Here is a 10,364-nt window from a genome sequence, read left to right on the forward strand (position 1 = left end):
CCCTTGCAATGACAAGAGAATTACTACCTGGGACAGCTGATTTGCACCTGTTCCTTATGTCTAGCAGCAGTCTTGTAGAATTTATAATAAAGGTCTGTCTAGAGCAAAGCTAGGTGGTTGTGCCATAGTCAGCAAGACACAACCAGCTCACTCCCATAAGCTGAAAATGATGGCGTTCTCTTCCTTTTCCCATCCTCAGACACTGCTCTAGGTGTTCTAGTCCTCAGCTGCAGACTATTGCCCAAGGGAATCCCACCCCAGATTCCCTCCAAACCAGAATCATGCCTGTACTTTCACTGTGAGGACCTTCCAAGTGGCAGGAGTAAATCCCATTCCACTCATCCCAAATGAAACCCAACACCTGAGTCACCTTCAGAGCTGAAAGCACCCCGGGAACTCCCACCCAGAAACCTGTAGGGCAAGAAGGGAAACCCAGAAGCCTGTGACTGTGTTCCTGTGCAGGCTCAGCTCAGCTCCCACTGAATGTTTTGGCACGCAGGTACCAAGCCAGGGATATGGGAGGGAATTTCTGCCAGTCTGATGCTGTCTATCAGCTACCCTAAGAGGGCGATACCCACAGCCTTCAGAAAGACTTTACAAACCCATGATCTCTTGTGCCAAGGTAGCATTCACCTACATATAGATACCTGGACGGCCACATCGCTTAGACTCATTTATTGCCATCCATGTCTGTATTCAGGCTGGTGAAGAGCCCTTGCTGTTCCAGGCTCATTCCGAGTATTGTGCGTTATCCTAGGTCCAGCTGGATCTTGACTGTGCTGTTGTAAAAGGTCCCGGCACAGTTGGAGCCCCCAAAGACCAACACCGTGTGCAGGTAATGCTCCTCTTTGTTCTCCTTGTCCACATCCATCAGGTGGGCAGGAGTCAGGTCAAGCAATGTGTGGCCAGCTCGGGGCACAGAGCAGAAGTCATGGTGGATCACTGTGCTCCATGAAAGAGTATCTGAAGTAGAAAGGGGCTATCAATACTGACAAGCCCATTCCTAGTGCAAGGGATGAAACAAATGGACCAGACTAGGTGTTCAGAAACACCACTGCAGCCCAATATTCACCTTCAGCTATGGAAACAGGGAGGGAGAGTCACTCACCTAGGTGGAAGACAAAGGCATCCTGCAGGGCTCCCTTGGCATTGCAGCCTCCACTGATCAGAACCTTCTGGTCCGACACAGCCAGAGCTGCATGAAAACTGCGACCAAAGCAAAGCCAAAAGACGACTACAGCAAAACCTGCTGAGGTTGCCTCAGTCAGCAATGGGCAGGGGTGGGCAGACTTCATCAGGAGGCTGGGGGCTTAAGCTGCAGAATGGAAGTTAACTTCTGCTTCTCTTCTGCTCTGACTTGCTGAATAACCCTGAAAGAGCTGTTTGTTTGCCTCTGCAGGTCAGGCCATAATCAGGCCTGAAAAGCACCTCATTATCTCAGAAGGAGCTATCAAAACTCCTATGTTTTGCTCTATGGAGTGAGATAGCAGGGTAGCTGCGCTTTGGTCTGATTCAGGTCGTTGTTCTAGTGGGCACTAGTGTCCCTTTAGGAACAGCATAGTCCTGGTACAAGAGTTCCTTCCTCTCTGTGTATCTGTTGTACTCCTGGTACTGTGGAGACCAAAGAGTAAGCAATACAGTTCACTAGCACACGGCAGAAAACTTCCCCTAGCCTGAAAGGCAGATTTCCAGGGAGACTAAGGGGTCTGTACCCCCACACCCTACAGGCACCAACTAGGACAGCACAGGAATTTCTGGTCCCACAGCAGAGGGGCCATCCACTGTATTTTGACTAGTGGGACAGAGAGATGCAACTGGGTCTGATCACAAGCACCATTTAAACCTGGCTTCAAAGAGAAAGGACAGAGGAAGAAGATAGCTCCTGGGTCTGCAATAGGATCTTACCAACGTGCGGAAGGCTGTCCTGCGAGGAGGGGGACTGGTGTGTACTCCATAAAACCTGACAACCAGGGGAAAGGCAGGTGAAATGTCCAAAAAGCTCAGCCTCATAACTAGACAAAAACTTCCATACGCTGCCACATCAGCAACCTACCTTCTCTATTATCCAGCTTCTTCCAAAAAAGCAGTTTCTTGTTTTTCCCCATTCCCTCCTCTCTTACACCAGAAAGGGGTTTTTTTACCCCATAGTTTTCCATCTCCATTGCCTAGTCAGGAGTTTTTATAACATTATTGCTACCTTCCCACTGAGTATGCCTCATTCCCCAGTCCCTGCCTTAGAATGGACCTTGCCAAGGCAGCCATCTGGCACAGACTTTCTTACCCAGATCCAGGATGTGCATGTCACTGAGGTAGAGAGAAGTCCTCCGACCCCCAAAAATCAGCAGCTTGTTCTTCAGTAAAGTAGCTGAGTGCCTGGGCAGAGAAGAAACAAGTGAACAAAGCATCTTCAGCAAGTTCCCAAAACTGATGTTTCAGCCTTGGCTTCTGCTATTGGGCTGCCATAGCTTCAGTCTACACCTGCCTCTACCCCCAGCCACTGCAGCCCAAGGACAGAATCCCATCAGGATTCATGACAGGAGGTAACGGGAGTCACATTGCTCAAAACATAGCGCTATCTTAAGGAGCAAACGGTGGAGAACAATCACCTAATATTTAGGAAATTACACTGGGGTTGGAGGGAAGGTGAGCAGAGGTTTCCTGCTCTATTTTGGATGGCTGCAATAAAAGCACTCTCACCCAAGCCTAGGCAGAGGCTTCTCCCCTTCTGAGATGGGCTGATACCAAATTTCATGCTCTGGATTGAAGACATAGAGCACATTGCTGCAGGGTCCAACTGCCAGTGATGCCTTTTTGGGGAAAGTCCCTCCGAAAACAAAGAGCTCCTTGCGGTAGATAGTTGCACTGTGGTAGGTGAGCACTGGCATCCTCCCTTTAGCCTGGAAAAAGTTCAACATACGTTTGTTATGAGAAGCGCTTTATTTGCTGCATGACCCGTAGGAAAGGGGCCCACATCATCCAGTGAGTTTGACAAGTCTCAATTTTCACTTTATTGGCTCCCCAGCTAGATCTTTGCCACACAGGCAGACAGTACATCCTTTTGTGTACTCTGCACTACCAGAATGCTCTGATGAGAGAAAGAAGTCAACCTCCTACCCCAGCTTCCTCAGAAGACGACAGAGAACAGAAAGATCTCATCCAGGCTTATTCTGTAAAAGCCATCTTGTGCCTTAGCCAGGAGAGAGACAGACAGTCCCCTGCTGACAGGGCCCCCTGCAAGGACATGACAGGCAACTAAAGAGCTCAGAGATCTGCTGTGCTCAGAGCAGTCCCTGATTCGAGAAGACCAGCTCTTCACCTCAGCATCCAGTGCAGCTCTCAATAGCACCATATATGAGAGGCCATTTCCCTCTGCTGCTTGTACAGTACCTCCCACCCACAACCTTGGTCAGACACAGCACTGCAGCAACCATTTTTTCACCTTGCTTCATTCATCGTAGGCACAGCCCCTGGTTTCTGCCAAACTTGTGGCCTTTCAACATAGCCGCCTTATATCTGTCAATCCCAACTAAGCAGCTCAGACAACCTGCAGCAACAGTGGACCAAGACTACTGGAATAAGGATATGGGCACATTGATTGCCACATTCAGGCAGGACCTGCCACCCCTCCTGTGCTTTTGTCTTGGAAGGGCTGCAGTACTTACAGCCACGAGGAGCCATTTCCAGGTGACTGTGTCCAGAATGTAGATGCCACTGTAGTCTTTGTCCTCCCTTATGCCCCCAAAGATGTAGATACGCTTGGTGTCTGGGTCGTAGGTAGCTGTGTGACCATGCAAGCACAATGGCATGGCGTTTCGTAGCTGGAAACCCACTGGAAGCCAGAAATCACTGTCTGTGGGAGCAGCACCAGACAGATGGTGTGGGAGTTCAAAGATGCTCTCGATTTCTCCAGATTTAAAGAATATGTCATAAAGTCTTTACTCAAGACCTTGCTCCCTTCATCTCCTCCTCTCCTTTGATTCAGGGCTAGAGGGGACTCATACAGAAATGTTTCTGTGTAAGGAATGAAGGGGAGCACTAACTAGGTGGGGAATAGTAAGGTGGAAGAGAGGATTGGTGAGATACAGAAAGCTGCAAGGCGCTGGAATTGTATCACACACAGACTGCAAACCGCGCTGTTGCTTTTACCCCTTAAAATTCACCCAACTCTTTCCAGAACCTTATCTCCTGGAGGGCTCTCACATACAACCCCACAGCCTCTCATGGCACCCTACACTGTCAGCTCAGCCTGGTGACCATGCTAGGAGATGTGACACCTTTGCTGTCCCCTCCCTATGCACAGACCCCTGAGTACCCCCTCCCATCTGCATGAGTTGTCCTCGAGTCCCACTGCCCCCATTGCCTTTGATAGCCCTAAAATCCCCACCAATTTCCAGCTTCCAGACTGCATCCTTGCAGGACTGCTGATCGACACCTTCTCCACCGATCAGAACAGCTGTCCCCAGGTCACTGAGGCACATGGCATGGCACCACCGTGGGCTGGGACTGCCTGGGGAGGGGAGAGCACAGGGCTGTGAGCAGAGTCAGACGAGACACCCCCAGAGCCCTTCCCTGCTGGGGAGAACAAGGCAGCTGAAGGCTCAGAGGGGAGAAATGGGAAGGCAAGGGCCCCAGGTCCCTTCCCTCTAGGGTGGCAAAAGACATAGCTCCCTGAGGAAGATTTTGTGTTGGCTTTGCTGAGGAAGATTTTCTGTTGGCTTTGGGGAATAATTGCTGTACTAGGAGAGACATTGCTAGCAGGGGGAGCCAGCAAAGAATCTGGCTGGATGTAGGATGCATACAGGCTGCCACATCAGACAGGCTTGGATGCCCCCCGTTGATTACCATTGATTACCCATCCCCAAAAGGGATATCCCAGTTGTGCTATCCCCCTGTTAGTCCTTGTGAGGGAGGGCTATCCAGGGACAGCCTGTTAGTGCGTAAGATACAGCAACCAAAAGCCTGGAGCTGCTTCCAGAGATAGTCCTCGTACTGCTCTGTTCCTCCTCCTTTCCTCTCCCTGCGGCCCCTGCGGTTGGCTGAGCAAGCTAAAGAATCCTTTTTAATCAAAGTCTATTCCACATCTTACCCTTTGCCTCAAAGGGCTATGCACCCAGAGGTGTGCCTGAGATTCAGAGGGGCTACAGAAGTGTATTGGAGACCCTGACAGTACTGGAAGCACCTATACTGAGGGCAATTGCATGGAGAGGAACAGTATATACACACAACCTACTTGTTATTCTTGATCATTGGGGAGATAAAGGATGAAGCATGAGAGGCCTGTGACATTAAAGGGAATGGCATCACAAAGTGGCTGAAAAGACAAACCAGGGTCTAGGAACCAGATCCTCACCTTGCAACTCCTCCACCGCCAGATCTGCAGAGGAAACACAGAGATGGCCCCATAAAGAAAGCAACCAGCAGACATACTGTGGAAAATGCTCAGTTCCACGGCTTAAGAGCCCTTTGGCCTTCCTTCCTCCAACCCCCAGCACAAAGCTACCTCACTGCAACAAACAAGGTCCAAGACCAAGAATCCTGAAGAAAGTCTCATCAGAAGAAATGCAGAAGTCAGGTAAGAGCAGGGCACACTTCCTTTGACTGCCATCATGCTGTCACCATTGCATTTTACCCCTCCGATGGAAGCTTCTCACACTGCCTACAGCGGAAGTGGCTTTATGATGGAGCTATATTTGCCTTTGTGAGAAGCAAGCCAGGTCCCAAGAAGTCACTTCACATGGGGACCACTGAGTTATTGTCAAACATTTACACACAAACTTGGTCACACCCTGTAGCTGACTTGGAATTCACACTCTGGAAGCTAAAGGTTTTATTTCCAAACCCCTCGGCAGCTACCTTCTCACTACTAAAAAGTCAATACAGTTACACTAATTATACATATATTCCTTTTCAAATTCTCTATATTTAATAATAGCCAATGTCTTCTATGGACCAAGTAGTACGCTGTTAGTAAGGGAACAGACTAATGGAGAGGTTACAGAATGTCACAGTAGGTAACTTTCTTGTGCCTCAATTTACTCTTTTGTAAAACAAGGCTAACAATACTTGCCTCCATTTACAAAGTACTTTTACTCGTATGAAGAGATACGCATATTATGTTACGGTACAGAGTGTTGGCACTTAAGAGTATCCCATGTTCTGTTTCTGACCTTTTCCCAACAGGCAAAAATTCATTAAGCAGTTTATCCAGGACTAAGGAGCATTCTCAGTATTTCACAAGCCAAGACAGACAAGCCTATCTTGCCTTGGAGGTATACGGAGAAATGGACTGGGAAGTTGTTGCCCAGCAGCATTGACAGATCGTTCAGACAAGACCTGTAAAATAAACCTGGAAGCTGCCAGAGTTACCTTCTTCATCGAGATCTCCCTCAGATGCTGTGGGTTCAAATAAAACTTTCCTGGGCTTCTTGGTGTGGACAAGACTCTTCCTCCAGGCCTCACTGGCTTCCACCCTGCCAGATGGTGGCTTCAGGGCACAGGGTATCGCCAGGGTCCTCAGTGGTGGGCGGACGTCCTTCCTCCCAGGCCTGGATGCTCTAGCAGTCACCTCTGAACTCTGACTCTTAACCTGTGACAAGAGTCCCAGTCAAATCAGCCCTGAAGAAAAAGACCTGAGGCCACTGTGACTTGTCTATTACTGGGCCAGAGATTAGTTTCATGTGGTGACTGCTTTCAGGCTCGTCTTCCCGTTGAGTCTTAAGGGCCAGCATGCCAACAGATCAGCCACCAAATATATGCTGAGCAATGCAGCTACCTGCTGCTATATGCCCAGGGGTCCGCTTTCGGACTGCTGGCTGCGATAGGCACAGCTAGCACAAGGCAACTGGAAAGACAGAAAGGCCATCTGTGCTAGGAGTAACCAGGCTGATCGAGCACCCCACCAAGGGCTGTTAAATTCAACCCTTCCAAAGGCATTTCAATGGAGAGTACCACTTTCTTTAGCACACGTGAATCTTTGGCTCCAAAACTTCCTTAGCCAGGTCTCCACTAAGACAGCAGCAGTAAATGTTTCTGCTAGACATCAACTGAACAGCTACGAGTGAGGGAGAAGATATTAAGGAGAGGGTGAAATAACAAGAGGAAGGCTCCAGGATACACATACCACAGTAGGATCCTCCAGATCCTGGCCAAGGGGCATATCATCTGCTGGGAGCACTGGTGACTGGGTGGTCTCTGGGACGAGGAAGGGGCGGGCAGGCGTACTGCTGGAGACACCTCGGAGCAGCTGCGGCAGAAACAGTGACAGTGAGAATAAAAGGACACACCAAGTATGCTGGCCTCCATCCACAAAGGGTGACCAAAAAGATTTCTTGCAAGGGACAGATTCCCTGGAAGTGCTTTCACCTCCAGCACCAACAGAATAAACAAAGAAAAACAAAGCCAGGCACTGGGAGATGCTAAATCCAAGGGCTTCAGCACAAGGTAAAAACAACTGTGTAAGTACCACAGACCCAGGAGAGAGTGGAACTGGAAGCGAACTGCTCTCTGCTGCCCGTCTCCTGCAACACACTAGGTATTTTGGCAAAGCTGTGTTTGGGGGATAGGCCTGGAGCATCACAGAGGGTTTAGGCTCAGCACAGATGTGCATCAACAGATCCATGTGAGGTGGCTCTGCCTTGGAGTAGCAAAGAGAACGAAAAGGAGAGGATGGGAGAGGAAGTTCTGTAGCTCAGAAGTGACAACATTTGGGACCCAGGGCAGGAAGAGAGGAGAATGTCGGTTCTTTTACCTGTCCATTGACAGTCAGGACAAGCTTCACAGAGTTGCCTTTGTCCATCTCTTTCAACGAGGCCATGAAAATATCTGTCCTCCAGTCACCTTCCCACACCAGAGACCTGCACAGGGGATCATGGGTTTTCAGCCCACAAGTGACACTGACCAGGGAAAAATTCCTGCTCCCATACTAGCTGGTAACACCCCGGAGCTGAAAAAGATCCAGCCCTGAAAGCAGCCAAAAGGAAGCTGAAAGCATCATTAGAGAGAAACACCATGGTGGGGGACCGGCAGGCCTGAGCAGCTTTGGGCTGACACCGCAGAACTGGGCAGCATCACAGAGCAGAAAGATTTTCCTGGATGCCCCTCCTGACACCCCGGCAGCGCCAGCTCCCACCACAACCTGCGGGCAGGCTCCAGCGTGCCAATCTGCTGCGGCGCAATGCCCGGGGACACCAGCACGTCCACCGCGATGCTTGTGTCCGGAGAGTAACAGCTCCAGTCTCCCAGCCCGAACACCACCAGCTGCTTTGGCAACGGCAGGGGCAGCCAAGCCTGGAAACCCATCTTGCTGGACTGGCTGCAAGGGGAGAGAAGAAAAACAACAGAAAACAGAGGTAATCATCAAGGAGTAAAATGGAAGGTCCAAAAAATATATGAAAATGCTTGAAAACGCGTTTATGCCAGGGGAGGGCGAAAGGAGAAGGTTTGTGTCATTTAAAGAGGAGACTGCGGAGGGATGCGATGAAGAAAGTAAGTTTGTAGCCTGGGAAGGGAGCGCAGCCGTGAGCTGGGGCAGCACAGCCATGCGGGCAGGGGCAGCTCCAGAGAAGAGATGCAAGGCAAGGCGAGGCGTGCAGGTCGCCCCCGGCCCGCGGGGAAGCCCACCCCTGGACAGGGCCAGGGCCGGGGCCGGGCCGGGCCGGCCCCACCGCTCCCTCGCAGCCCGCGGAGCGGTCGCTGCCGCGGCGGGGCTGCCCCGGCAGGGCCGGTCCGCACCTGCCGAGCCGCCGCGGCGGCTCCCGTAGCGCCCACACCACGTAGAAGGCGAGGCCGCGCTCCTGCGCGTTGCCCCCCGGCCTCGGTGGGGCCCGGCCGCAGGCGGGCAGCATGGCGGCGGGCGGGTGCGCGGGCCGCGGGCTGCCGCCATTAAGGCGCCGCGGCGCAGCTGCGAGCGGCCGCCGGCCATCCGCCGCCCCCGGCCTCCCTGCGGCGGGGCCCGCCCTGGCCGCACCGCCGTGGCCGGCGTTCGGAGCGCCCGAGGTCCCAGTACCCCCCGCTCACGGCAGTGCCTGGGGGGCAGCCGTGGGAGCAGGGAGGAGGGCGGGAGAGCAAAGCTATCAGCTCTGGCCCTCAGGGCCACCCTCGCCTCCGTAGCAAATTACACTCATTGCTAGAACGCAAGCCACCCATCTCTTTCCGGGGAGGGATAGTTTGTTTTCTGATTCCTAAATGATGGTATCTGTACACATTTCTTGTAGCTGTCATAACAAGGAGCAGGTGTGAAACTTGCTTCCCTTACCCCGCAGTCAGGGCTCCCACCAAGAAGGTGGCAGATCCTCCTTAAACAATAATTAAATCTGTGTACGTGTTACTACAAAGACTCCGCTGTGTATCCAATACCACCTGTATAGCAATGAATAGCTCTGCTAAGCTCAAAACTGCTGTTGATAATCAAACACCACTAAAAGCAACGACAGGGCTTCAGCAGCCAAAGAATGATATTCTCCATGTGCAGCTGAAACAGGGAAGAATCACTTCCCAGGCCAACAAAGCCTGCTGCGAGATCTTCACTGAGCAGCTCGCGATCAGACCATTTCTGCTGCAGCCCAACCACAAAAATTACAGAAAGCGTGGGAAAGAACTAACATTCTCACTTCCCTGCATCCCCACCAAGTTGCTTAGTTTTCGTCTTGGCCGTATGCCTGAGCCAAGCACAAGGACAGGGATTCATAGTGAGTGCATGATAATCAAATAGCTGTACTACTGTTTCTCTTCAGCAGTCTTAAAACGAGATGAAACATCTTTAACTTGGCAGAGTCATCTATCCCTTTGATCAACTTGCTTTATGATTGCTCCTGCCATCAATTATTTTTATAAAAGTGCTCCAAGGAAACACAGGACTAGAACAGACAACTGAACTTCCGCAGTACTTGTCCTACTGAGCTTCATAACAAGACAAGTGAGGAAGGATGGCTCAGGCTGCAGGTATCATTCCTCATTTTGACCAGCAGGTGCTTCCTTCAGGCCATGTAAATATAGTCTTCATAGTAAGATAAAGTTGATGGGCAAGCAGCTATGAGGAGCTATGAAGGGCAAACACTTTTCTCTAGATAATTTAATCAGTACCTGGTAACTGAAGAGATGTTTTTAATCCTTCAGATTGAAAGCTGAAGTAACAGAATAGCTAGCTATAGGGGATCTCTACAAATGGAGGTGAAAAGTACCAATATGAAGCACTGGAGGGTAAAGCATTCAAACTCTACCCGTGTCCATGATGTGAGCTTGGCTACTTGCTTGTTCCTCTCTAATTCTTCAGGCATTCAGTATAATCTCAAGCGTTGCAGAGAATTTGAAGAATTAAAAAAAAAAAAATTCCAACAAGTCATTTTAACAGACAGAAAATTTCCTGG

At 50.6% G+C, this 10,364-nt stretch overlaps 2 protein-coding genes across 2 annotated transcripts; both read right to left on the bottom strand.

Annotated features, from left to right (window-relative positions):
- Positions 1-442: 442 nt before the first annotated feature.
- On the bottom strand, positions 443-2,449 carry LOC143163596 (kelch domain-containing protein 1-like). Its single transcript, XM_076345180.1, has 4 exons — positions 2,282-2,449; positions 1,906-1,960; positions 1,109-1,206; positions 443-963 (listed from the first exon to the last, which is right to left on the bottom strand). The coding sequence occupies exons 1-4, from the start codon at positions 2,403-2,405 to the stop codon at positions 749-751; spliced, it is 492 nt and encodes a 163-aa protein (XP_076201295.1). The 5' UTR covers positions 2,406-2,449; the 3' UTR covers positions 443-748.
- Positions 2,450-2,854: 405 nt separating this feature from the next.
- LOC143162950 (uncharacterized) lies at positions 2,855-8,843 on the bottom strand. The gene is made up of 8 exons (XM_076343524.1): positions 8,731-8,843; positions 8,135-8,311; positions 7,748-7,853; positions 7,121-7,243; positions 6,367-6,586; positions 5,351-5,374; positions 4,385-4,507; positions 2,855-2,897 (listed from the first exon to the last, which is right to left on the bottom strand). The coding sequence occupies exons 1-8, from the start codon at positions 8,841-8,843 to the stop codon at positions 2,893-2,895; spliced, it is 891 nt and encodes a 296-aa protein (XP_076199639.1). The 3' UTR covers positions 2,855-2,892.
- Between the last annotated feature and the right edge of the window lie 1,521 nt (positions 8,844-10,364).

The sequence above is a fragment of the Aptenodytes patagonicus genome, chromosome 7 (assembly GCF_965638725.1).
Source record: "Aptenodytes patagonicus chromosome 7, bAptPat1.pri.cur, whole genome shotgun sequence".
NCBI lineage: Eukaryota > Metazoa > Chordata > Aves > Sphenisciformes > Spheniscidae > Aptenodytes > Aptenodytes patagonicus.

Excerpts from the sequence above, each read along its gene's own strand:
- LOC143163596 (XM_076345180.1), bottom strand. The coding sequence starts at position 2,405 with ATGCTTTGTTCACTTGTTTCTTCTCTGCCCAGGCACTCAGCTACTTTA. Across the intron at positions 1,961-2,281 it reads CATGCACATCCTGGATCTGG|GTTTTATGGAGTACACACCA; the intron begins GTAAGAAAGTCT and ends CCTGGTTGTCAG. Across the intron at positions 1,207-1,905 it reads GGACAGCCTTCCGCACGTTG|TTTTCATGCAGCTCTGGCTG; the intron begins GTAAGATCCTAT and ends CTTTGGTCGCAG.
- LOC143162950 (XM_076343524.1), bottom strand. The coding sequence starts at position 8,843 with ATGCTGCCCGCCTGCGGCCGGGCCCCACCGAGGCCGGGGGGCAACGCG. Across the intron at positions 6,587-7,120 it reads ATCTGGAGGATCCTACTGTG|GTTAAGAGTCAGAGTTCAGA; the intron begins GTATGTGTATCC and ends CTCTTGTCACAG. Across the intron at positions 4,508-5,350 it reads GGCGGTGGAGGAGTTGCAAG|GCAGTCCCAGCCCACGGTGG; the intron begins GTGAGGATCTGG and ends TCCCCTCCCCAG.